Source organism: Doryrhamphus excisus, linkage group LG9 (genome assembly GCF_037039965.1).
Source record: "Doryrhamphus excisus strain RoL-2023G ecotype Guam linkage group LG9, RoL_Dexc_Guam_v1.1, whole genome shotgun sequence".
Taxonomy (NCBI): domain Eukaryota; kingdom Metazoa; phylum Chordata; class Actinopteri; order Syngnathiformes; family Syngnathidae; genus Doryrhamphus; species Doryrhamphus excisus.
The window spans coordinates 2,641,731-2,669,454 of record NC_136365.1 but is presented as its reverse complement, the minus strand read 5'-3'; the positions used below and the strand labels follow the sequence as shown (position 1 = coordinate 2,669,454).

Genomic DNA, 27,724 nt, shown 5'->3' with positions numbered 1-27,724 from the left:
TTGGCTGTTGGTAACATAACCCCAATCTGATTGGTCAGTCAGGTTGTTTTCGTCCTATCCCTAAGAATCTGTCACATTTGCCACTTCCTGGTCTGATTTCTGCTGGTGCGTCCGTCTTTGCTGCATCAAATATGGCCCATAAACCAGCATTTCCCTCAGTAAAGTATATTATCGTGAAGAGATAGTAGAAGTCTTGGATAGGAGGGTGAGAGTCGAGAGCCTGCGGTAGTTGTAGCGAGCTGTGTTAGCACGCTCGTTACACTACGCACCGCTTGCTCTCCGTGTGCTAACTTGCCACCCCCGTGTTAGCTAGCTAGCTCACAATTATAAATATTCGCTAGCCAGCAAGGTTTACTCTCGTTTATTGCAAAAATGGCCACAATGGAAAAACTAATGAAAGCCTTTGAGTCATTGAAGTCATTCCAGCAGCAGCAGGGACCGCCGACTGCCGAGGAGCTTGTCCAGAGACAGTAAGTGGGGTTTTTGTCCAGTCGTAGCATGCTAACCATGGGACTAGGCAGATAGCTTAGCCCGTTAGCTATCTTTACTTGTCACAGGGAAATGCGCAGATTTTATCGACCCAATGCAGACTGAAGTCATATTAATTGCTAATAATGCATCATCTCGAATTATGATAGCTTCATTGTGTTGCCAGATATCCACCCTGCTACGTTATGCAGTTGCAAAAATACATTCATATGTTTTTAGTCTTGTTAATTCAGAAACTAGATTCTATGTGGTGTAATTGGCTACAATGTAGGAAATAATGTAGTTATTTGCTGAGCAAGATGATGTATTTTACTGTATGTACTGCAATGCCACAGAATCAGGTGCATCACAAGGGTCGCCCCTGTTGTGATGACGTCATTGATGTCTCTGTCCCTATACCCACAACACTTGTTTTAGGTGCTTGTTTGATTCCACCTCCATTTCTGTAGTCATTTATCACATCTATATCTGGTCTTATTTATCGACAAATATTTGTTAATATAAATATAAAAATACTGCACTGTGATTTTCTGCCTATTGTTACAGTTGTAAACACACTTTTACATCTTACTGTCCTTTTTTTTTGCCTTCTCCGTGCACTATTCTTTGTTTATAATCACCCAATGTTACAGGAAAAAGGAGCAGGCAACAACAAAGAAAGACCGAGTCACGCATTGCTTGACAATATGTGAAAACATTGTGGCGCAGTCTCTCAGGTACGTCTTGGTATTCATTCAAACACTTCCAGGCAATATAAACAGGTGTATATATATACTGAATATATGTATATATATATATATATTTTAGATAATTGATTTCAGTTGCACCAGTACAGTGTGTTTGTATGTGTCAGTCTAATGATGCTTCCTCACTCGACTCCTGTGTGCTGCTTGTTGTTAGAACATCTCCGGAGTTTCAGAAACTGCTGGGCATCGCTATGGAAATGTTCCTCCTCTGCAGTGACGACAGTGAATCGGATGTCCGAATGGTAGCCGATGAGTGCCTCAACAAAATAATCAAAGTAAGAGAACGCTTTAAAACAGCCAGACTATGCTGTGTCACTGTAATTTAGTTTAATTGCAGAAAGCATGACTCGCCCGTGAGAAAATACCTGTCACAAACACCAATTCTGCAACTTCAGTGAAAGATGACATATCAAATATTACATATTATTATTACTATACATGATCATAACAAGGGCTGCACGGCGATCGAGTGGTTAGCACGCCTCACAGCTGGGAGACCCAAGTTCAATTCCACCTTCAGCCATCTCTGTGTGGAGTTTGCATGTTCTCCCCGTGCATGCGTGGGTTTTCTCCGGGTACTCCGGTTTCCTCCCACATTCCAAAAACATGCTAGGTTAATTGGCGACTCCAAATTGTCCATAGGTATGAATGTGAGTGTGAATGGTTGTTATATATGTCTATATGTGCCCTGTGATTGGCTGGCGACCAGTCCGCCCGAAGACAGCTGGGATAGGCTCAGCACCCCCATGGCCCTTGTGAGGATAAGCAGTAGAAAATGAATGAATTAATGATTTATTTGGTCTCAAAAAATATAGACGCTCAATTTGTGGGACAGCCAACATTTCAAAACTGCATGGTTTTGTGACTTGGTTAAATAAAATAGTTAAAATAATAATAACATGAAAATAATTGTTTTGTATGTTGTACCTGATGATAATAATAATCGTACATTTTATTTGTGTAGCACTTTTCAGAGTACTCAGATGCTTTACAGTAGAGAAAAAAATAAATAAAAATAAAGTTGAGTAAACGATGCATTAAAATACAATATCCAAACATTCATTCAGAGCTAAAACAAGGCTAAAAGCGGGGCGGGGTGCAGCAGTCAGGTATAAAAAGTTAGACATTAAAAACTGATTTTGATTGATGGTTGTTGGTTTGATTTATCCACAGGCACTGATGGACTCAAATCTGCCAAGACTACAGCTGGAGCTGTACAAAGAAATTAAAAAGGTAAATGTTCATATTTGTGCATGCACTATTAAATAATATTTGACATTTGGTATAATTATTTGTGGTATGTATGTTATTATTCTAATAATCGAGGAGTTGATGAGGATGAATGTGTCTCTCTGTAGAATGGTGCCTCTCGGAGTTTGAGGGCGGCCTTGTGGAGGTTTTCTGAGCTTGCTCACCTCATCAGACCTCAGAAGTGCAGGTAGACACACAAATAACATGAAACTTTACATTTGAATAGGTTTGTGATACACAAGCCTTTCACCCTGTAAAAATAATCATAAAATGTTTGGTTGAATCAAACTGCATTTCTTCAAGGTTTAGAAGATTAAATAAGTGTGTTTATATTTCTTTTCCTCTCTCTGTTACAATGCAGACCCTATCTTGTCAACCTTTTGCCGTGCCTCACCAGAATCACCAAACGGCAGGAGGAGACCGTGCAGGAGACGTTGGCTTCAGCCATGCCTAAGATCATGGTCGCCTTGGGACACTTTGCCAATGATGGCGACATAAAGGTGTCCACTGATGTGTCTATCCCTGCTTATTGTCATCTTTTCAGTATGAGTTGGTTTTTATCTGTCGATTGTATGTTATATAACGTATACATTTTCTTATTTCTGATTGGATTACATTTAAATGATAATCTCTTTAACGCGCCTGGTTTTTGAGTCAATATTTTTGTCTCAGGTCCTGTTGAAGTCGTTTGTTGCCAACCTTAAGTCCAGCTCCCCCACCATCAGACGTACAGCCGCAAGCTCGGCCGTTACTGTGTGCCAGCATTCAAGGCGGACGAGCTACTTCTACACGTGGCTCCTGAATGTGTTGCTGGGTAGGACCATACACTAACCTGCACAATCGACAAAGTGTTTGTGTTCTATTCTGGCATTACTGACACATGCATTACTTTCATAAAAAGTCTTAACACACTGGCATCCTGTTTCTCACCTGTGGTGTAGGTCTGGTGGTTCCAGTAGACGAGGAGCACCCCAGTCATCTTATTCTCGGGGTGCTGTTAACCCTCCGCTACCTAATACCTCTACTGCAGCAGCAGGTCAACACCACGAGCCTCAAAGGGAGCTTTGGAATCATGAAGAAAGAGGCTGATGTGCAGCCAACACCTGAGCAGCTGCTGCAGGTAAAGATAATCTGGGTGTATGTTTCTTTCATAGGACTGCAATTAATTTTATGAATGTATGGGAAACATTTGTCTATGCATTTTTGTTGACATTTGCACATCAGGAACTATGAAGATACAATTCAAGAGCTGAGTCAAAATATATCACAGTCACAGGTTATTCATTTCATTCATTCATTCATTTTCTACCGCTTTTCCTCACGAGGGTCGCGGGGGGTGCTGGAGCCTATCCCAGCTGTCTTCGGGCGAGAGGCGGGGTACACACTGGACTGGTCGCCAGCCAATCACAGGGCACATATAGACAAACAACCATTCACACTCACATTCATACCTATGGACAATTTGGTGTCGCCAATTAACCTAGCATGTTTTTGGAATGTGGGAGGAAACCGGAGTACCCGGAGAAAACCCACGCATGCACGGGGAGAACATGCAAACTCCACACAGAGATGGCCGAGAGTGGGAATTGAATCCTGGTCTTTATTCATTTCAAACTATATTTAATATTTGTAGTTTGCAGCGGTCAATAACTGCATTGTTTGTGTTACTTTATTCCACGTATGTATCTTCACACAATAAGCAACATTGTTAACTTCTCAGTGTTCCTCAAAACTATGCATTATTATATTTCTGAGTGCAGAATTTTGGCTGTAACAGTATTTCACTATATGTACCTAACAAGGTTTCCAGTAAAAAGCATATGAAACCACAAGTGTTGTTAACGACTCTTCCATTCCATTTGTCTGCAGGTGTATGAGCTGACTTTACACTTCACTCAGCACTGGGACCACAACGTGGTGACAGCAGCTTTGGAACTTCTGCAGCAGATGTTGAGGACTCCTCCACCAGAGCTTCTCTACATGCTCATCACAGCAGGGACCATTCCACACGCCACCGTGTTTCGGCAAGATACCGAGAGTCGTACACGCTCCGGAAGCATACTGGAGTTTATTGGTAAATGCACGGTCGGGTTCTCATAATCGGGACAGCATTCCCTTCTTTAATATTTGGTTCGGGGAGTTTTGTCATCCACTAACTGGACTTCACCTTGCTCATTTGGTGGGATGCCTTTTCCCTGTGTGTCCTGCTTACTCCTTTTTGTAACCTGTTGTTTCTCCTATGAGTCTTTGGCGCTTCTGTTGCTTTTCTCCTCTTCACCTCCTGTTTGTGCCTCCTGTTTCCTCTCATTTTCCAGCTGGGGGAGGGTCTTCATGCAGTCCACTCCTCCTCAGGAAACAGAGAGGTGATTGGCTTACATTTCCTCCTGCTCTCCCAAACCCGCTTTGTGTTACCAGTGTCGCTTGGATGTACTAACGACAATATTTTTGCTTAATAGGTTATTTCCCAATCATAGAACCTCCGATTCAAACCGACCTTCATGTGCTCTGTTTATCCAATGTAGATTTTTGTCCCTGTTCAGTTAAGTAATGGATTAACATTGATTCCCACAATGTGTTCTGTGACTTTTTAATTTAAATACTACCAGAAATATCAGCCATGACATTAGATCCAGCTACAGTATTCGATAAGTGAATGGATTCCTGTGGTGCACAAATAAGAACACAAATCAGACGCTATACAGTCATCCTTGCTACATTGCGTTTTTCAGAGCTTCACGCTATCATCAATCCATTCATACATTTTCTATGCCGCTTATCCTCACTAGGGTTGCAGGGTATGCTGGAGCGTAAGTCGTGAGTCGTAAGTCGTAAATAAGTCGTGCTGTTTCATGGTTGAATACTGGCTATTAGTAAGAACAAAAAGTATGCATACTTATGTATGCATACTTTTTGTACATACATGCCTAAATTAAAAATGTTCAAGCATAAATGTGGCTGAATGCACAAAAGGTTAGAATATAAGGCATTATAAGAAGACATTGAAATTGTCATATGCAGTATTCTACACTGTTTACTAGGGGGGGGAGCCGGTGAATCATATAAGCACCGGACATAATTGCTAGACGAACAGGCTTTTATCACAGGTTTGAAAACCGCTAAAATATTTTGCCACAATGTTCATGCTGTATGAGAGTAGAAAAAATATAAAAATAGCTCAAAACATTTTAGAGATATAACTATAACACTGTAAAACCGGGTTGTTTTTTTTTTTCTTACTGCCAGAATCTCATACTCATACCCATAAACAAGGGATTATTGTATTGCATGTATGGAATAAAATCAGTACAAAAGATTACCATAATGTTTAAGTTTTTTTTTTTCCAGGTAAAATGCTTTCTGGGGAGGAAGATGGTTTGGAAGATGATGCTGAGAAGTCTCAAGTTACCACCGGGATTTTTACAGGTGCGGTCAGCTCGGATGTGTAATGTACGGCAACTGACTTCGCTACATACAGCATGCACACACACACACACACGTCATAACAACAGCACATTATTTATACATATTTATTTACTCTTTCATCTTTCATTGGAGCAGATGGCTCCTCTGCAGCCCAAGTGGACATCATCACAGAACAGCCCCGCTCCTCTCAGCATACCCTGCAGCCAGGTGACTCTGTGGACCTGAGTGCCTCGTCGGAGCAGGGCGGGGGTGGAGGCGGGACATCTGCCTCGGATACTCCGGAGTCCCCCAACGACAATGAAGAGGAGATGCTGAGTCAGAGCTCTAGCGGTGGTACAAATGTTACCCCAGAGACGGCTGACTATACTACTCCAGAGAACGCTACCCCGGAAGGAGGGCCACTAATAGAAGGCGGGTCACAGCTAGGCACCAATGATAGCTCACTGCCACCCAGTGACTCCTCCCAGACTACCACAGAAGGACCAGACTCGGCTGTCACACCCTCAGATGTAGCGGAACTGGTCAGTCTAATTGTACATTTTATTTGATGTTTGTTATTGGGACAAATGTTTTTTTGCAAGCTAACCTGTCCTCTGTCCTCTGTTGCTCACAACGTAAATTACTCATGGCCACCGGTGCGGTCATTAGAGTCAACTCTTTGTTTGTCAGTGAATTGAGTTCAAACCATTATATCATTTTCTTTATGCGGTTGCAGTATCTTGCACTGCCAATGCCATTCTAACTATTTTATCTTTATGGTTTTGCCCCCCTCTTCTTCTTTTTTTTCTTGTCCTTACTGTCCCAGTTGCACACGCCATTGCCACACGTGACAGCGCCATCTCCGCCCTCGCCAACTTCCACCGACGGTCCCGATGCTACAGTCAGCGACTCTTCTGTCTGCATTGCTTCTTCATCATCTTCGTCTCTCTCTTTTTCCTCCTCTTCTTCCTTCTGTGCCACCTCCTCTTCTAGCACTAGTGATAAGGTCAGCCCATTGGACGATTCATGGCGAGTGGGAGGCGTTTGCTTGTCCGTCGACTTTTACCATCCTCCTTTCTTCTTTTTTTATTCTCTCCGATTCACTTGTTATTGTTGATTTTCCTTGCATTCCAACAATAACATGCTTTTTTTTAAAGCCATTAAAGCCTTTGTCAGAACAACAGCACCTCCTGCACAACATGATGTGGCCTAATCTTGTGTTTACTTTCCAGCATGATGACCATCCTTTACCCTTCTGATTTGTGTTCCCATAAATTGCAAAGAGTCGACAGGCTTTTGTTCAAGCAGAGGACAAATCTAGTGAAAATACCGTACATATTTGTAGTTAAGCATTGCACCTCAATTAGTTAATGTAAATATCCCAAATGTTCCCATTTTTCCATTGTAGTGGCCATCAAGTAGGCAAACAGGATGCCTTCTTTTGGGCCGTTGAACAGAGGTCTCAAGGCTGTGTTTTTCTCCCTGAAGATGACTTTTTGTTGTGCAGAGCCAAAGCATGGAACATTTGACTTGAAAATGAGTATTTGCTTGTGTAAATGGAGAGTTAAATTTTGTATTATTAATATGAAAAGAATGAACTGCACTTGCAAGTGGACTTTAATTCGGATATATCAATCAATTCCCCGTTTTTGCAAACGTAGTAGTAGTAGTAGCGTAGTAGTAATTTACTGAAAATCAACTGTGTGTGTCAAACAAGGTGCTGGATGGCAGTGAGAGCCAGTACTCCGGGATGCAGATTGGAACGCTACAGGACGAGGAAGATGAAGGGACAGGACCTTTTTCCAGAGATGAACCTTCTGAAACGTTCCTGCAGTCCGCACTAGGTACAGTATATTTGTTTACACACATCAAAATGCATACGTGTATTTGCACTGGAAACTTCTTCAATGACTGACTATGTCACTGTGTGTGTTTGTGGGCAGCCCTGAGCAAACCTCATCTTTTTGATGTCCGAGGTCACAACCGGCAGGGTTCAGACAGCAGCGTGGATCGCTTCATACCAAAGGAAGAACCTGCTGACCCTGAACCTGACAGCAAGGTCAATATTTCACAATGCAAATGATAATAAAAATGTCTTACTTTTCGTTATTCTTCTCCAGCCATCAAGTATAAAGGGGCCAATTGGACACTATACAGACCAAGGAGCAGAGCCACTTGTGCACTGTGTGCGTCTTCTTGCTGCCTCCTTCCTGCTGACAGGACGAAAGAATGGTCAGTGTGATAAAATTGATGTAAAATAAAATTTAATGTTGAAGAGTTTTTCCTTGCTATTCAAATTCATTTTGTTTCTGTATCACCAGGTCTGATCCCTGACAAGGAGGTACGAGTGAGTGTGAAGGCTCTGGCAGTCAGTTGTATTGGCGCAGCTGGGGCACTGCTTCCTGAAGCCTTCTTTAATTCCCTCTACATGGAGCCGCTGGACGGTATTCCTGTGGAAGGTAAAAAAAAAAAAGGAAGTTTTTCAAATGTTGCATTTATTTTGTGCCACCAAATCATTCTAGTCAAAAGTTAACTGTTCCCATTTGGACACACAAGGGCTGCATTCCATTGAGTTGCTCTCGTTCACCTCCCCGAAGCGAACACACCCTATTTGAATATTACCATGTTTTCTTTAAATTCCATTTAGGTTTTTTTAATTTCCAAAAACTCCACCAGTAAAAGTAGTCAAATACAATTACCTCGCTCATTTTATGCATCTTCTTCTTCCAAACAAACAGTGCTTGATTCATTACTGCCTCCCCATGGATGTATTTTTGTGGCCCGCAGGACACTAGTTTGAGGCCCCCGCCATGATATGAAAGTTTAATGTTAGTGCGGCCCGCGCAAGTTTGATACGGATGCTGTATGGTATCATGTACCCAGAAAAAATTATTACATTTGATTAATGTTCATGTTAAAGGTTAAATAACTGTTAATAGTTATCCTCCCTATCCGTGTGGAAGTGGTAAGTTTTTGGCTATTTAAGTTTAAAGGAAATAACTTGAAGGCTACCGTTTAGGTCGCTAGCTCTCTAGTTTGCGGGTTAGCATGTGTCTCCAGGCCCTGCAGTTGCACAATATGTTGTAAATAAAAAGAGTATAAATGTGACTATTGTCGTGTTTGTTAATTTTAATCTGAAAAAAATTTGTCTGCCCACCAACTATATGTGGTTTCTTAAGTTTTTATTATTTGCCGTTTTATTATTATTATTATTATATTTATTTATTACTGATTGATTGATTTTCTTTATTCTTGATTTGTTTATTTATTTTTCATCTTATTTTGTGTAGAAAAATAAAAAGTAAGATATTTGAGAACAGTGGAATGTTTTATCAGAGCTTTTCTTGTAGAAAATTGGAACCAAAGCGAAAATTTTTTGTTTTTAATAAATGCGTTTTTTTGGGGGGGGGGGCTGATGCGGCCCAGTTTCACCCAGATCCGAGCTCCAGTGGCCCCCAAGTAAATTGAGTTTGAGACCCCTGGACTATGTAGTGCATATTGCTCTATTGCCAGTGAGCTATTGTAATTGTCAAATTTATTTGAAATATTCCCAAGTATTTGTTGCATGTACAATATTTTTGACTTGTCAGTGTGCTTCTTTTTGCCTTTACCAATTGGATAACTTGTATTTATTTTTGCATTGCATTTTCCATTTACGTGAGTGTTCTTCAGTTCATGATCTTTGCCTTTAATCCGCCTATGTTTCACATTGTCTTTTAGAGCAGCAGTATGTCAGTGATGTGCTGGATCTCATTGACCATGGGGACCCACAGATCAGAGGAGCCACAGCCATCCTCTGTGCAGCCATTATTCACGCTGCGCTCACCAAAACGCGTTACAACATTCACACCTGGCTGGCCAGTGTGCAGAGTGCCACAGGTCTGTATTTTGAAGTCATGTCTGGATGCAGAAATGGGAGGGCAGCAAGCAATCATTTTAGAATTAGTCATTGCTACTATAATCCTTTTCAGGTAACCCTCTGTCCTTGGTGCACTTGGTGCCTTTGCTGCGAAAAACCCTGAAAGATGAATCTTCAGTTACCTGCAAGATGGCTTGCTCTGCAGTCAGGGTAGGTTTGTTTCTGTGTGTAGTGGTCTACTTTTTGTCTAAGTGATATTTGTGTGTTTCAGCACTGCATCATGACAATATGCAGCAGTACACTAAGTGAGCTGGGCCTGCAGTTGGTGATTGACTTGGTGGCTCTGAAAGATTCTTCCTATTGGCTTGTCCGCACTGAACTGTTGGAGACCTTGGCCGAGATGGACTTTCGGTAAGATTTTTAAAAATTATTATTAATTATATTTTCTTGGCATTATTGAATGAAATGTTGCTTGTGCTTGTAATATTGAAGAAATAAATCTGTAATCAATTTTGTTTTGTTTCCCAGGTTAGTTAATTTCCTGGAGAGGAAAACAGAGACTTTACACAAAGGCGAACACCACTACACTGGGGTAATTTTCACATTTTTAGACACCCGTTGCCCATTTTAGCTTAATTATGAGCAATGCAAAGTTGTTTTATGGATATTTACAGTGTAACTGGTCCATCAATTTGTCCTTTTTTTTTGTTGTAGCGTCTTCGGCTGCAGGACAGGGTTCTAAATGATGTAGTCATTTGCCTGTTGGGAGATGATGACCCCAGAGTCCGGCATGTGGCGGCTTCTGCTGCTAGCAGGTAAGCAGTAGTAAACAGTAGTTTCTGCACTGGTATCACTGTCTTAATTAATTTGTTCCAAAAAGTCAGACAAAAAACAAAACATACCAAAAAGGCACTTGTTCCCATAGGAAATGGAAATTTGAACAAAAAGTACATTTTATTCATAATCAGAGTTTTATATGCTGGAACTCATTGTTGAGGGTGACTTCCTGTATATCCTTTGCAAAATAAAATTCAGTAGTGTTTGTCACTTTTATCAAATTGCTGTCACTTGCAACTTTCTTTAATAAATATCCGGAGAGCAATACCTGCCATGCAATCCATGTCTGAAACCCAGCCCTTGACCAACATTGCCAAAGTTTGCGCTCATCTTCATCAAAAAACATGTGTGTTAAAGGTGTGGCACGGGACAGAATATATATTGAAGTGGGCCAAGGGTCACTGCAGAAATGAAATAAATAAAAACTGATACTAATAACTAATTTGTGTGACAAAAAACAGTTCAAAATGCACCTTTATTGACTCTATCCAGCTATATTTTTTACCTGGAAAAACATTAAAAAAAAGTTTCAAACGTGTGGACAATTTTGTTGTTTTTGTTTTTCTGTTTGTCTTTCAGTGTCAAATGGACACAAGTAGTAATTGGCTTCCTTTTCTTAATCCAACAGACTGGTTTCTAGATTGTTCTTTGACTGTGACCAGGGTCAAACAGACCCCGTTGTTGCTATTGCACGGGATCAGAGTTCAGTTTACCTCCAGCTGCTGATGCATGAGGCGCAGCCCCCCTCCCAATTCACAGTGAGCACAATCACAAGGTAAGTATCTTGTGTATCAGCAAAAATGTCTTCTGTATAGCTATTTTGTGTTAATTTACAAAATCTTATTTCTGTGTGCTAGGACTTATCGGGGCTTTAACCTGTCCAACACCGTGTCTGACGTCACACTGGAAAACAACTTGTCTCGAGTCATCACTGCTATCTACCATGTGTTCACGTCCTCGACCTCCAGAGCCTTGACTGTGAGCATGTGCACTTCGCTCAAATATTTTACTGCACCCTTTTCTTGCAATTAAGAACTGAAATTAAGTATTATTTCCATATCATGTCTTTTAAAAGTTTGGCTGTTGTGAAGCGCTCTGTCAACTGGCTTCACATTTCCCTGTGTGCACGTGGAGCACCGGCTGGCACTGTGGCTACATTAACTCTATTAATAGCCTTTCATCTCGAGCCAATCTCAACCGTAGCCGGGGCAGAGCCCTCAGGTAATGTGCACACAGACGCATACATTTTATTTCCCTGTACCGTATACATATGTTTTACTCCTTTTTTTTATTTAGCCTTCCCCAGTCCAGCAGTGCTCCATCCTCCTCAACCTCCAACTCCTCTGCACCTGATGTGGACCGAAGGACTCTAACAATGGGAGTGACCAACATGGTACTCTCCCTGCTGTCCTCTGCCTGGTTTCCACTGGATCTTTCTGCACACCAGGATGCCTTGTTGCTAGCTGGAAACCTGCTCACTGGTGAGCAGTATATAAAAATGATTTAATAAGTGGTGCAACTTTGAGGGGTAAACAATTGCCAGTTTGCCAATTGAAAAATTTTCACCTTCATCCTTTAAGCAGTGGCTCCTAAATGCATGCGCAACCCCTGGGGTGGCGAGGAAGAAGGAAACGGTGGCAGCAGTGGAGGACCAAATAAAATGGAGGAACCCTGGGCTGCGTTATCAGAGCGCTCCTTGGTGGCAATGGTGGATCAGCTTTTTTCTCATCTGCTGAAGGTCCTCAACATCTGCGCCCATGTTCTGGATGACACTCCACCAGGACCAGCAGTTAAGGTTTGATTCCGTCAGTATGGATAACATCCTTTTTGTAAGAAATAAGTGAATGTGTGTTTCATGTACGTACCTCTTCCTGTAGGCCACACTGCCCTCCCTGAGCGGCGCTCCCTCCCTCAGTCCTATCCGCAGGAAGGGCAAAGAGAAGGAACCTTCTGATTCTAATGCTGTGCCCTTAAGCCCCAAAAAAAGCAATGAGGTCAACACAGGTACATAATACACAAACCCAGGAACGCAACAGACCTCTTTGTGGTTTTGTAACTCGTTTTTTGTGCCATTTGCGAGCAGGCAGAGCTGTTGACGGTACGAGTGGAACAGCGGTAAACAAGTCTAACACCATCGGCAGCTTCTACCACCTGCCCCCCTATCTCAAGCTTTATGATGTTCTGAAAGCAACTCATGCCAACTATAAGGTGATTCTTATTATTTTTTATTTAAAAAAGATACTTTCTGAAATACAGGAAACTTATTTTTCTGTTTGTTGCTAGGTGACGTTGGACCTTCACAGTAGCCAGGAGAAGTTTGGAGGTTTTTTGCGCGCTGCCTTGGATGTACTGTCTCAGCTGCTTGAGCTGGCCACACTTCATGACATCAGCAAAGTAAGTATTTCTGCTTTCATCTCTATTGGATAATAATTTAGTTACAGGCGGTGTGCTGACCTGTTCTACAAGGCAAGGCCATTCATTGCAATGCATTTCAAAAAAATATATTTTTCTCCCTATGTAGTGTGTAGAGGAAATTTTGGGCTATCTCAAGTCCTGCTTCTCCCGAGAACCTACCATGGCTACAGTTTGTGTTCAGCAGGTGAGTAGTTTGACTAGATAGGACTGTGGTTAGTCTCAAATTGTGTGTGGCAGTCTCCATAAGGTTACAGCACTGAGCACTGTGTTGGCACCAGGGACTCCACACAGAGTAAGGCTGGATCCTGCCGACAGGGCCTGTAAAGGCGTTGGCTTCCCTGTGCGATGGTTCCATACATCCCATCATTTAATTAAAATAAAAATTCTGTGAAAGCAATTATAAGGATGAGTTTGAAAAATATATTGGTGGTAAAATTGTTTCTTTCAGTTGTTGAAGACCCTGTTTGGCACAAACTTGGCATCCCAGTATGAGGGTGTACTGAGTGGACCCAGCCGTGCCCCGGGCAAGGTACTTCGTCTTGGCTCATCCAGCCTGAGACCAGGCCTGTACCACTACTGCTTCATGGCACCATATACACACTTCACACAGGCTCTGGCTGATGCCAGTCTCCGTAACATGGTGCAGGCTGAACAGGAGCAGGACACCTCTGGGTGGGTCTAAATGCGTAGACCAGATGTATGAAAGGACTTTTCTTTATTGTACCATCAAAAATTCATTGGAATGTGTCACAGTATTTTGTTACTTTTTTATCAATTTCCAGATGGTTTGATGTGATGCAGAAGGCGTCTAACCAGCTGAGGTCTAACATTGCAAATGCAACACGTCAAAGAGGAGACAAGGTATATGTATTTTTTTTTTTTATGCACCTGGGATAACTGATTACAGATCACTCCAGAGAGCTAAAGCGTTACCATGTTCACACAGAATGCCATCCACAACCACATCCGTCTTTTCGAACCACTTGTGATTAAAGCTTTGAAGCAATACACCACGAGCACATCTGTGGCTCTGCAGAGACAAGTTCTGGACCTTCTAGCCCAGCTTGTGCAGCTCCGAGTTAACTACTGCCTGCTGGACTCTGATCAGGTTGAACAGATTTTCACACCATGATCTGCATTTGTGTGTTTTTTTCTTTAACATTTCACTTCATTTCATTGCAGGTGTTCATAGGGTTTGTCCTGAAACAGTTTGAATATATTGAAGTGGGACAGTTCAGGTAATTTCCCTCAAGTATCTCCATCGACAGACTGCAATATTTTAAATTTGTAGAAGCTTACACTCGACACATAGCAGGGCTGTTTTACAGGAAACATTTTGGGTTTGTCTTTCAGAGATTCCGAGGCCATCATACCAAACATATTTTTCTTCCTCGTACTATTGTCTTACGAGCGTTACCATTCCAAGCAGATAATCAGTATCCCCAAAATCATCCAGCTATGTGATGGCATCATGGCCAGCGGAAGGAAAGCAGTCACGCACGGTGAAGCAATCATAAAAGATGGAAACACTAAAAAAAAAATATGTGAAAACATACTTGTAATAGCATTTCTCATCTTTTTTTATCTGCAGCAATTCCTGCCTTACAGCCAATAGTCCATGACCTGTTTGTCTTGAGGGGCTCAAACAAGGCAGATGCGGGCAAAGAGTTGGATACGCAGAAAGAAGTGGTGGTCTCTATGCTGCTCAGACTTGTTCAATACCACCAGGTACACCGTAAAATGGGTGTTAAATCACCAGGACCAGGCCTTCTTTTGTTCTTATATTTTATTTGTGATGTAGGTTTTGGAGATGTTCATCCTTGTTCTGCAGCAGTGTCACAAAGAAAATGAGGACAAGTGGAAGAGATTGTCCCGACAGATTGCAGATGTGATTCTTCCCATGATTGCTAAGCAGCAGGTAACATGCATCATCTTTGTTCAGCTAGTTTGTACGGTTTGTCGGTATGACATTTTCCATGCCGCTGCTTTTTTTTTTTTTTGTGCACAATGACACACATGAGTTTTGCATGTCTCTTGGTTGGACGTGATACTCTATACACGATAACCCTATCCTTTAAAAATGAATGGAGTGGAGGCAATGTCAACTACTATGTGTTGCAACCATTATACATGTATAATGCCATGAAGTGATTAATCTTAATTTTTGACATTTAATGTGTGGTGAATCCCAACAGATGCATTTGGACTCCCCTGAGGCTTTGGGAGTTTTAAACACTCTTTTTGAGACTGTGGCACCATCCTCTCTTCGGCCTGTGGATATGTTGCTCAAGAGTATGTTCATCACTCCATGCACCATGGTGAGAAATCACTCAAACGTTTTTAGAGTACAATTTTAGTGACTTATTTAAATATTTTTCAAGTTGATGACCTGTAATCCATGGCCCATTCCCCCAGGCATCGGTGACTACAGTTCAACTGTGGGTGTCCGGTATCTTGGCAGTGCTCAGGGTGCTAGTCTCTCAGTCAACTGAGGACATTGTGTTATCGCGAGTCCATGAGCTCGCCCTCTCCCCACATCTCCTTTCGTGCAACACTGTCCACCGGCTCCATCAGCAAAGCCCCTCCTCAAATGGCCCACCCACTTCTGATTCATTTGCTGTTCAGGAATCAAATGGTCATGCACAGAAAACCTTGCCTGAGGAAACGTTTGCCAGGTTAGTGTGTTTACTGACTGATCAAAAGTACATGCATGCCTAATTTTCAACCCTGTTGAAATGTTTTTGTCACATTTGTTCATTTTTATTGTTGTTGTTGTTCTCATCTGTTAGATTCTTGCTTCAAATGGTTGGAGTGTTGCTGGATGAAATTTCCTCCAGACAAGTTAAAGTGGACATTACAGAGAAGCAACACACCTTCTATTGCCAGCAGTTGGGCACATTGCTCATGTGTCTAATACACATCTTCAAAAGTGGTGAGCATTTTTTCCAAGTTTGATGTTAATCACTGAAGCAGATTTTACCATGTGCTTTTCTATCCAGGAATGTTTCGTCGAATCACAGCTGCAGCCAGTCGCCTCTTGATGGGTGAGAGCGCTAACGGCCAGAGTGACTCCGAGGCCGGTCTTTACTACCATTTAGAGACTCTAAACGGCATGGTGCAGGGCCTGATCACCACCCATCCCTCCTTGGTGCTGCTTTGGTGCCAGGTCCTACTCCTCATCAACTACACAAACTACTCGTGGTGGGCTGAGGTTCACCAGACGCCGAAGTAAGGACAGTCATAGGAAATAGACAAACAATTAGCATATGTGAGGTTATACAGTATGTGACTATAGGGATAAGGCCTTTATGTGGTTATTTGAGCTACTGTGAATCTGCTGTCAATCCTCTTTTCTTTTTTTTTTCAATCAGGAGACACAGCCTATCATGCACAAAACTGCTGACCCCTCACTCTTTAGGAGAAGGTGATGACAAGCCTTTGCCCCAGTTGGCTATGGTGAACAGAGAGATTGTCCACAGGGGAGCTCTTATCCTCTTTTGTGATTATGTGGTAAGTGAGATGACAACTGAGATACTAGGTGACTAATATTTAATATCTGTAATCTTTTGCTGTAGCATGTCCGTTATGAATTTTTTTTTTTTTTATAGTGTCAGAACCTCCATGACTCAGAACATCTCACCTGGCTCATAGTCAACCATGTGAGTGATCTCATCAGCCTTTCTCATGAGCCGCCCGTGCAAGATTTCATCAGTGCTGTGCACCGAAATTCAGCTGCCAGCGGCCTCTTTATCCAAGCCATTCAGTCGCGCTGTGACAACCTCACCACAGTAAGTTCTTTCTCTGGGCTTAATTTCCTCATGTAATCAGACTACTGCACATGTGATACAATTGTCATTTATGTAATATTTATGTAATAATAACATAGTCAGTTATGTAATATTTTATATTCATCTTCCTTTACTTATCTCTTACTCTTCCCTATCTCTTCTGTGTAGCCTACAATGTTGAAGAAGACTCTGCAGTGTTTAGAAGGCATCCACCTCAGTCAGTCTGGCTCCCTGCTGATGCTGTATGTGGACAAGATGCTGAGTACACCCTTCAGGGTTCTGGCTCGTATGGTGGACACGCTGGCGTGTCGCAGGGTGGAGATGCTGTTGGCTGAGACATTACAGGTTTTTACAAGTTTTATCATTTCAGAAGTAAAACCGCTAACTAGGGCTGCAGCTATCAAATATTTTAGTAATTGAGTATTGTAATAACATTTGTCAATGTAGTATTGGAAAAAACTTTTTTTTCTGTAAATGTATTATTTAACCAAGCAAAAATATAAACATTTCACTAAATAATGAGCGATCAATTGATTTTAATTTTTTAGATAATCAAGGGTTTTATTTCAGACATTGTGCATGGTGTAACTGATGGTTATTTTTAGGACTGTATATACAAAATGCATTTTGACCGCATGCAGGGCAGGGGACTGCTATTGTGCTATTGTCTTTTATTGCCTTGTTGCTTTCTCGAGCCTCTTTATAAACGCCGGCTTCCTTCTTCATCCACTGTGCGTGTTGATGATGTAAACGATTCTTCAAAGTAGATTAAAAATAAAGTTTTTGTAATTGTGGTACTCAAATTATTTGAATAATCGTTGCAGCCCTACCGCAAACTGAAGTTAACTACTTTGTAGCAGTTTACAATACTCTTTTTAATGACTCTACCTTCCAGAACAGTATAGCCCAGCTGCCCGTGGAAGAACTGGACAGGATCCAGGAATACCTTCAAAGCAGTGGCCTGGCTCAGAGGTAATTTCCGCTGGCATTACTGCCATTTTGATTTAAGCATTAAAACTAGGGGTGCTCCGATCAGGGTTTTATGCTGCTGATTCGATACCGATAATCCATGATTGAAATCAGCCAATATCTATCAGGTGTGTTTTGGGTTTGGCATGCTTGTGCAGTGAGAGGGGCAAACGGGCTTGGGACATTGGATATATTGGCTATTGGATATATTCGAGCCAGAGATGATTGCCGTTGAAAGGTGTTCATCATCATATACCGAATATATTCTATTTCACAGCCGATACTGATTGGTGGCTCATCCGTCAGAGCATCCCTAATTAAAACTTAAAAATTGTAAGAATTCACGAGTTGTCTCTGCAGATCTGGAAAACTGTGATTTATTTTTCCATCACAGGCATCAGAGGTTCTACTCCCTGCTGGACAGGTTCCGAGCCACTGTTGCTGAAACCAGTAGCCCAGTCCCTCCTGTGACATCACACCCCTTAGATGGGGATCCACCCCCTGCTCCTGAACTGGTCATTGCGGATAAAGTGAGGAATCTGATTTTTTTTTTTAAAGCAACTTCCCTTAAATTCAAATGTGCAACATTTTTTTTAAAGGAGTGGTATGTGACCCTGGTGAAGTGTCAGTGTTGTCTTCGTGGAGATGTCTCTCTGTTGGAGACAACAGAACTCTTAACCAAGCTCCCTCCTGCTGATGTTCTCAGCATCATGAGATGTGAGGTAAACGCGTATTGCTAATGAACTTCACATGCTCTTTTTTTTGCAGTACTTTCAAACAAAATGAACTTGTTCTCTCTGTCATGACAGTTATTCAACTTAAGTCTGCTGTGTCCGTGTCTGAGCATGGGAGTACAGCGCTTAACACGTGGACAGGGGTCACTCTTGTTAGAGACGGCGTTGCAGGTGACCTTTGAGCAGCTTGCTGGCGTTACACAGTTGCTTCCTTCACCGCACCAGTCCTTCTTGCCTACATCCCAGCCACAGTCTTACTGGACCCAACTGGGTGATGTGTATGGTAAGTGTGGAATCCTAGACTGGGGTCTGTGGATTAAATTAAAGTGTTCCTGGCGGGACATTTTGAAACTTAAGTGCCTTAAGTGAGCAATTTTTTTTTTTTTTTTGCAAAGCTGCTGTAGTACTGTCTGCGTGGAAAACAAGATGTCAATCTTTACTTTCCTGCTTCAATTTTTCATGCCTTGCTACATTTCAGATGAGCCAAGTTTCTACCCCAGGGTTTTAGCCCTCAGCAGAGCACTGTCCCAGTACCTCCTAAGTGTAAACCAGCTTCCACCCTCATTACACATTCTCTCTGACAAGGAAGACCTCATCACTACTTTTACCTGCACTGCTGCTGAGGTAAAATACCACATTGCTATCGAGTTACATTTGTTTACTTTCCCTCTACAGTTAGCATAGAGAATATTGCTTATGATTTCAAATACAAAACACATTGTAGGTTGTCATGATCCATCACGTCTGCTGTAATAATTTACTCATTTTGGTGTCCACGCGCCACATTATTAGTCTTTTGTTTTTGTTTTTGTTGCCCAGGTGATAGCGTGGCGTCTGCTCCAGGATCAGCTCCCCCTGAGTGTGGACTTGCAGTGGGCTCTAGCCTGTCTCTGCCTATCCCTGCAGCAGCCTTGCATCTGGAACAAACTGTCCACGCCAGCGTATACCACACGCACATGTTCCCTCATCTACTGCCTACGTCTGATTATGGTTGCTGGTAAGGAGATAAATATGTTGAATGCTGTTACATCGTTAAACTTATTTTCCAGCTTTAAAAAAAGCTTTCTTTGAACTGGCATTTAAGTGGCCGTGAGCCCTGGAGACCAGCTTCTTCCCCCAGAGAAGAAGAAAAGGTTAGCCAGGGATGCTAAAGGAGATGAAGTGGATTCAACACATGCTAACCGTGAGGATTCATTTACTTGACAGTAGCATCAGTTTGATTTTCTGAACATAGCTTGTGCAAAGTTGATGAACATGTGACTGTTACGTTTTGGTTGCAGATGATTGCGAGTGGCAAGCATGTGAGATCATGGCAGACCTGGTGGAAGGGCTGCACAGCATATTTTTCTTGGGACATCATAGAAATAGCGCCATCCCTGCTTTTCTAACGCCGACCTTGCGTAACATTGTGATCAGTATTGCCCGACTGCCTCTGGTCAACAGCTTCACTCGAGTTCCTCCTCTGGTTAGTGCGTTTCTGTGTTTTGAGGGGGGGAAAAAAGCAAGTGTGTGAGGCAAATACACTCATTTGATGTCTCAACCGCAGGTTTGGAAACTGGGCTGGTCCCCACAGGCAGGGGGGGAGTTTGGTACAACATTGCCTGAGATACCTGTCGACTTCCTGCAGGAAAAGGATGTCTTCAGAGAGTTCCTGTATCGCATAAATACGCTTGGTATAGAAAAACACACATGTGGCATTTACAACCAAACTATACTATTATTTATTTTAAAATAATAAAACATTTTCCGGCCGTTTCAGGTTGGAGTAGCAGGACTCAGTTTGAGGAGACTTGGGCCACTTTGCTGGGGGTTCTGGTCACGCAACCAATCACAATGGATCAAGAGGAAGAGACCCAGCAGGAGGTGTTTATTTTATCATGCATTTCAGAGTCATCCTTATACAAATGTGCATCCAGTTTTGTATGCCTGCAGAATTGTCTTGAAATGACAAACCACTACTATACATCTGCTTCACATTGAAGGAGGATTTGGAGCGTACCCAGTTGAATGTGTTGGCAGTGCAGGCCATCACCAGCCTGGTGCTGAGTGCCATGACGCTGCCCACTGCTGGCAACCCTGCAGTCAGCTGTCTGGAACAGCAGCCTCGTAACAAGAGCCTCAAGGCCCTGGAGACACGGTAGATTTTCATTTTTATCCTTCCACAGTAGCCACACACACACGAGTGTGCCTCGAATTTAGATTTTTGAGTTTGTGCCCAGGTTTGGGAGGAAACTGGCAGTTATCAGGGGTGAGGTGGAGAGGGAAATACAAGCTCTTGTCTCCAAGAGGGACAACATTCACACACACCACCCTTACCATGCTTGGGACCCCGTACCATCCTTGTCAGCAGCATCAGCAGGTAGCCATCAACATTGCGTAACTGATTTTAATGTTTGCCTAATTTAATGATTCCCATTCAGCAGGAACCTTGATAAGTCATGAAAAGTTGCTGCTTCAAATCAACACGGAGCGGGAGATGGGAAACATGGACTATAAATTAGGACAGGTAGAACCTACATGGAGGTCTATGACAGTTTGTTTGATTTGGTAGTTTTTCCATTAGTTTTTTGTGCTCTTCACTACTTTTCAGGTGTCCATCCATTCAGTGTGGTTAGGAAATAACATCACACCGCTGAGGGAGGAAGAATGGGGTGAAGATGAGGAAGATGAAGTAGATACGCCTGCTCCAACCTCCCCACCTTTATCACCAATTAACTCCCGGTATGTGAGTAATTTAGACTGCTTAATGCGTTTTTCAATTGCGCCCACCTGACCTCCTCCTATTTATGGTTTCAGGAAACATCGTGCAGGGGTGGACATTCACTCTTGTTCCCAGTTTCTGCTGGAACTCTACAGTCAGTGGCTAATCCCAGGCTCTCCAAGTCACAGGAAGACTCCAACCATACTAGTCAGTGAAGTGGTCCGATCGGTGAGCACACGCTGACATTAGAACCAGATCACTTTATCTTGTGGCTAATTCAAGCAGACTGCTGACTGCTACCATCTCCTACTTCCTTCTTGTTGTTTTTGGCAGCTGCTGGCGGTGTCAGACTTATTCACAGAGAGAAACCAGTTTGACATGATGTTCTCCACCCTGATGGAGCTCCAGAAGCTCCACCCGGCGGAGGATGAGATCCTCAATCAGTACCTGGTGCCTGCTATCTGCAAGGCTGCTGCTGTGTTGGGCATGGTGAGTATTATTTTCTCTGGATTGATGATGGTAGACATGTACTTGTATCACTTGGTTTATAAACAATAAGCGGGGTTGTACGTACTTTTTTATTCATGTTTTCTTCCAGGACAAAGTTATTGCAGAACCAGTTTGTCGCTTGTTGGAGACAACCCTGCGCAGCACGCATCTGCCCAGTCGCATGGGTGCGCTTCATGGGGTGCTGTATGTGTTGGAGTGTGACCTGCTTGATGATACAGCCAAGCAGCTCATTCCAACCATCTCCGAGTACCTGCTGTCCAACCTGAGGGCTATTGCTCAGTTAGTGTGGCCATTTATTCCTCCATGAAATAACACATCTTTGGAGAGCCACACAATAAATGCTTATTTCCCTCTTGTATTCTATAGCTGTGTAAACCTGCATAACCAACAGCATGTCCTAGTGATGTGTGCTGTGGCCTTCTACATGATGGAGAATTACCCTCTTGATGTAGGAGCCGAGTTCATGGCTGGAGTGATACAGGTAACATTAGAGACATGAGGGAAAACTGCTATCTTTGCATAATAGAATGCAGTAAATGCTCACCTTGCAAATGGCAAATAACCAAAAATTGATACGGCCATATAATTTTTTTAATTTTTTTTTTTTTTAACCCCCATACCGTCTGTCTAGCATGATGAGCTCCGATCTTGTCTTTGTTCCAGGTGTGCAGTGTGATGGTATCGGCCAGCGAGGACTCGACCCCTTCAGTGATCTATCACTGTGTTCTCCGGGGTCTGGAGCGCCTCTTGCTCTCCGAGCAGCTGTCTCGTATGGATGGAGAGGCGCTGGTCAAGCTGAGTGTAGACAGAGTGAACATGCCATCACCTCACAGAGCCATGGCCGCCCTGGGCCTCATGCTCACCTGCATGTACACCGGTAAGCATGGCTCAAAGCAATCAGTGTGCAAAACAGATTTTCTACTCGATGCGCTGTTGTGTGCTTCATGTTGGCCAACTCCCCTTGACGGTCCACTGTTGAGTCAAATGTGCCTCCATTAAGTTTTGCATGAGATTGTAAGACCTAAAGCTTACCCAGCTTCATGCTTCAAAAAAATGTCTTCTTGCATGTAAGTTGCTCTTGAGCTTTCCATCCCACCAACATATTTTTCTTGTGAATTTTGTTTGAATTTGCATGGATTCATTCATATCATTATCCATACTTATTGGCTAATACGCTAATTCTTTGCATGCATGGTAGATTTGGAGTGCAGCAAAACTTCAGATGCATCAACTACTCTTAACACCTGCTTGCTCCCTGCATGCAATTTATCGTTAATATAATTGTTAGGTGTAGCCTACCTTTAACCCCTACCTCGACCCGTACTAATAATTTTGTTCTCCTTGCATTGAGTGGCCACATAACACCCTGAAAAGTTGCCCAAGAGATATGCAGCACTTTGTGCTTTCTTGTAAAGTAAGCTCAAATACATGGAGCTCACTCGATTGACTGTTCTAGGTAACGGTGTAGTAAAATGTATCAGTGCATATCTCAAACTTTTTGAAACAGCAGTCACTTCCTGCCTTGGGATCATAATGAAATAAAAATTGAAATCCGCCCCCAGAAATGCACCATTAGTATGTCTTGGTTGTTACTAAATTGATATTGAATCTCTGCATCCGTGTCCCTGCTCAGACTCTTAACCTTTCCCCGTACTGATTTAACTGGTGCTCCCCTCCCTGTCGTCCCCTCAGCGGTGCTTGCGTCAGGTTCAGAAGTCACAGGGGTTAAAGGTCAGGTTGACTCTGGCTCTGCTGTAGCGGATGTGGTGGGCGTCACGGCGGGTCATGTTGGTTTCTCCTTAGGCAAGGAGAAAGCTAGCCCCGCCAGTCGCCCAACACACGCAGACCCTCAGGCCCCAGATAGCGAGTCGATCATTGTCGCCATGGAGAGGGTCTCCGTGCTTTTTGACAGGTAGGTGAACTCCTACACGCAGACATCCCTTTTATTTTGATGGGGCGCTCCTGCGGACGGATCATTTTCCTGCGATACATCATCTCACCACTTGGGTGTCCTGCATACAGAATCCGGAAGGGTTTGCCCAGTGAAGCTCGAGTAGTGTCGAGGATACTACCGCAGTTCCTCGACGACTTCTTTCCACCTCAAGATGTCATGAACAAGGTCATCGGAGAGTTTCTGTCCAACCAGCAACCTTATCCGCAGTTCATGGCAACAGTTGTCTACAAGGTTGGTAGAAAGAACACCCAAGAGGCCAAATGTTCATGTTCATGTGTGAGTAGACCTTACTTTACCTTCCCACATTCAGGTTTTCCAGACACTCCACGCTACAGGTCAATCATCAATGGTGCGTGATTGGGTGCTGCTCTCCTTGTCCAACTTCACGCAGAGGACACCCGTAGCCATGGCGATGTGGAGCCTCTCGTGCTTCTTTGTCTCTGCCTCCACCTCACAGTGGATCTCGGCCTTGTATCCTTACCGTGTGGACATAAACAAGTCATTTTGTCACTCTGAAGCCAGACAGAAGTCTGGAAACATACTCTAAAACCCCAATATATAGTATTGCGTCACAATTCTGGATCAATTTAATCTTTGTAGTCATTGCTTTTACATCACCAGGGAGCCCAAAAAATAGGTAAAATTTCAAATTAATGAATGAGAATTCCTGGCTGCACCTCTGCTACTGTCAATATATGAAAAAGCAATCCTAAAATCACCACACAAAAACAAATATTACTTTTTGAAGACAACTTTACATATATATATATCACATGTGAAACTTCCAGAGGATGAGACGCCTTCTTTAAGGAGACTTTTGATAGAAGCTGCTCTCCGATTAATTTATGTTTTGGCTTATTAGCTTAGCCCTCTTGACTGTCGCACGCATACGGCGGCGCGAGTTGGCATTTGACTGATGATCACACGTGAGGCTCCGAAGCTCACCGTTATCTCTCAACTGTTGTTCTTCAAATGTCATATTAAAGCTTTTTAATGCGCTACCCCCCCCTTGAGATAGTCTTTGTGGCATGTGTTGGCAGTTAGGTTCCACACTGCAGACATGATTGTGTTTTGAAGGAAAGCGTGAGGACTAACACTGCCAAAGACGTTAGGGTGGGATACCACAGATGATCGGTGTTTATGGGCATATGCCAATCATATGATTTGTTTACGTGAATTAGACGACGCTGAGCTATCAGAGCATCCCTAATTTTAGAACCTTGAGATGAGTTTATTTTCAGTGGATGATGCCACTTCAGCAATCATTGCCAAAAAGACTAAAAAGTCGATAATAAGATAATTTCACATTTGTCTTTATGCTTCACTGAGTGTAGAATTTTGCACTTTGAATGCACCGTAGTTTTGTGTAGTGACTTGCTCCAACTTGACTCCAATTCCATCTGTTCATGGTTCATCTTTCAGTATCATTCATTAGTGTTCATCACTTTAATAAGAGGCGTATTTGGCAAGTGAGTAATGGCAGTTAAACGCAGAGAAGCCGAATCCAATCTGATCATTCCGTCAGTCACTGTTAATGTCAAGCTAGCAGGGGAGTTTGAAGGAGAGAGCGAACTCTGTTTTTTTTTTTTAGTAGTGCATATGCAGACATTACCTATGTCAAGTACAAGCTGCTGGCGAAGGTTCAAAACCCACACAGTGTTTGTCTTTAACCCTCCTCCTCTCCCAGGCTGCCTCACGTCATCAGCAGAATGGGCGCCAGTGAAGTGGTGGATGTCAATCTGTTCTGCCTCGTGGCCATGGACTTCTACCGGCATCAGATTGATGAGGAGCTGGACCGCAGGGCCTTCCAGTCTGTCTTTGAGACTGTAGCTTCACCGGGAAGTCCTTACCACCAGCTGCTGGGCTGTCTGCAGTCAATCCATCAGGATACAACACTCTGAGAGAGAGAGAGAGAGAGGGAGAGAGAGGTGGACAAATGTGGTGAGCTTTTCTCATTCAAGGAATGAGCAGCAGTAGTTACCTGCCTTTTCCCCTCTTCAGATGAGATCTAAGGTATACAGTAATGTCCATCCATGTGTGTAAGATGTGAGAGGAGAATCTTATGAATAGAACCAGACACCATATGTAACAACCCCACAACCAATCGTCGTTCCTGTTCTATATAGCACCTTGATGAAAGCAGAATGAGATGATTTATCCAACACTTTGTTTGAATAGTATCATATAGAGTCATTTTACAAGATTTCAAATTGCATCTATTTTTCAATGTATTTTTCTTGTGCTTGTCAGGACTGACTGCTCATTCTTTAAAAATATAAATATATATTTAAGCTTTGTGTGGTCATCCTAATAAGCACACTTATTGGAGGAGTCAAATGTTTATTTTGTGTGTACGACAATGATCACTTCTAGCCATTCTAGCTTACTTTTGTTATTGTGATCAAGAATAATGCAACACAATTGTTTATGCTACTTCAAAGTAATACTTTTAAATTTTGCCACATGGCAACATGTCACATATATTAGAACGGAATGAACAAAAACACCAAAATCCACGCTACTTCAGTTGTCATCCTTGTTTAAAATGGTATTTGATTATTCCACCACGTGTACCCAAATGATTCCATGTGTCCATCTCTTGTTCCTTAGAACACTCAGGCTGTAAGATGTGATGTGTCTCACTTCAATGTTGTAAAAAGTAAATGAATATGTAAGCCATTGTGCATGATAGAATTGTACAAACATAAGGAGAGTTCTTACAGTACCAATACGTTGTTTGTTTTTTTTGTTTTTTTTAATGCACATAAGATCATGAAAGCTACGTGACCACGGAATGCACCAAGCTGTGTATTTAAACAAAGACTCGGGTTGCCTGGCACTGTGCTAGGGTGTCATGGTGTGTACATACACTTGCCTTAGATAAGGATGATGTCCTGTACACTGAGCGCTTGAAAGCATGCTTAGCACTAGCGCTAACGCTTCTTGCATTATTGCCTTTTAGTGTACGGTATGTAGATGGATACAGTTGCCATGACTCTCGTGCGGGCCTGAAGGCAACACAAGCCAAAGGCAGCCTTGTTACCATGGCGACAAAACCGCAGCTTTGACAAATCAGACAAAAGAATTGTTGATAATGTCAGAGCGCAGCAGGTGTTTTCCTCTTGAGTTAAGCTTTAAATCAGTTTGTCAGAAATGAGAAGGTAAAAAAAAAAATGTTCTAAACGCCTAGCACCTGGTCTTGATAAGTACGTTCTGCAAGAAAAAGTGATGGATTTTTATGTTGAGGTCCGTTTAAACTCTAAAGGCAATGCAAGTTTGACCGTGTTAACTTGTGTATTAACACAATAAATAAATCAGTCATCTGCTGCTTGGTAGACTGCAGCTGTTATTGGAATTCTTGTGTGAAACCACACCTTCTTCAAGCAGATTAACGTTTTTTTTTTTTCCCACTCATTCTGATTTTCAAGATACAATGTACTACTTAAAATGTCAACAGGAATTACTGCAAAACAAGATTTTAATGTGTTAAAGTGATTGGTTTGTTTCAGCATCTCCCCTTGAGCAGCAAAAGCCCGAGTGGCAATGGGGACTCTGCAGGGGATAATAAGATTACCCTGAAATCTTTGGTGGTTTGAGAAGATGGTTTAGGACAACATTATGGTAAGCTGTTTTAATTTGCTTCCTCAATAAAAGAGTCTTGATTGTATTTTTTTGACTGGAAAATATGATAGAAACCGGAATCAAGCATTTGCGATAACTTGTAATGAGTCTCTTATAGTGCTGTGGAGGAATTTTTGTTGTTTTTCTTTGGCAGACAGCAGAATCCATGGTTCCATTTATCACAGCAAGTCCTGAAGCGGCAAAACAGCCTGAGACCATCACACTACCACCACCATATTTTACTGTTGGTACGATTTTCCTTTTATGTCAGATGTAATCTAGGTGTAACACACCTTCCAAAAAACTTTGTGACAGTAAATCTGCCATTAGGTTGAAGGTTTTTGGTAAACAGGAAGTGAATGGTGGAACTGGGAAAACACTAATGTAAAGGATGTTTTAAGGTCCGAATGATGCACATACGAATACATGACCTGATGTAGTTTTAAAA

The 27,724-nt window shown here is 42.5% G+C and overlaps 1 protein-coding gene and 1 non-coding gene across 8 annotated transcripts; both read left to right on the top strand.

Moving 5' to 3' along the window:
• Positions 1 to 68: 68 nt before the first annotated feature.
• Positions 69 to 27,322, top strand: htt (huntingtin). Of its 7 annotated transcripts, none has more exons than XM_058076022.2 (67): positions 69 to 470; positions 1,122 to 1,205; positions 1,390 to 1,510; positions 2,409 to 2,468; positions 2,594 to 2,673; positions 2,848 to 2,986; positions 3,159 to 3,300; positions 3,428 to 3,606; positions 4,356 to 4,560; positions 4,802 to 4,849; positions 5,832 to 5,909; positions 6,045 to 6,430; positions 7,606 to 7,732; positions 7,832 to 7,947; positions 8,009 to 8,120; positions 8,210 to 8,347; positions 9,609 to 9,767; positions 9,860 to 9,957; positions 10,019 to 10,158; positions 10,276 to 10,339; positions 10,462 to 10,562; positions 11,213 to 11,359; positions 11,442 to 11,562; positions 11,660 to 11,805; positions 11,881 to 12,065; positions 12,168 to 12,379; positions 12,462 to 12,588; positions 12,668 to 12,792; positions 12,868 to 12,978; positions 13,106 to 13,183; positions 13,448 to 13,671; positions 13,782 to 13,860; positions 13,946 to 14,107; positions 14,182 to 14,237; positions 14,353 to 14,501; positions 14,591 to 14,727; positions 14,801 to 14,917; positions 15,195 to 15,317; positions 15,415 to 15,674; positions 15,789 to 15,931; positions 15,999 to 16,227; positions 16,371 to 16,509; positions 16,608 to 16,787; positions 16,956 to 17,132; positions 17,683 to 17,759; positions 18,151 to 18,286; positions 18,356 to 18,478; positions 18,566 to 18,773; positions 18,969 to 19,114; positions 19,310 to 19,487; positions 19,575 to 19,673; positions 19,771 to 19,955; positions 20,037 to 20,163; positions 20,250 to 20,353; positions 20,473 to 20,627; positions 20,710 to 20,849; positions 20,911 to 20,996; positions 21,081 to 21,211; positions 21,287 to 21,419; positions 21,525 to 21,680; positions 21,790 to 21,980; positions 22,068 to 22,182; positions 22,365 to 22,578; positions 23,394 to 23,613; positions 23,724 to 23,886; positions 23,966 to 24,126; positions 25,343 to 27,322. In XM_058076022.2, exons 1-67 carry the CDS (start codon positions 373 to 375, stop codon positions 25,554 to 25,556), a joined length of 9,564 nt encoding a protein of 3,187 aa, XP_057932005.2. In that variant the 5' UTR covers positions 69 to 372; the 3' UTR covers positions 25,557 to 27,322. The 7 variants fall into 7 exon arrangements, with proteins under 7 accessions (XP_057932005.2, XP_057932229.2, XP_057931918.2 ...); XM_058076246.2 differs by having other exon boundaries at positions 12,165 to 12,379; positions 20,914 to 20,996; positions 23,505 to 23,613; XM_058075935.2 differs by having other exon boundaries at positions 12,165 to 12,379; positions 20,914 to 20,996.
• Positions 13,230 to 13,359, top strand: LOC131101807 (small Cajal body-specific RNA 14). The gene has a single exon (XR_009119312.2).
• Positions 27,323 to 27,724: the final 402 nt, after the last annotated feature.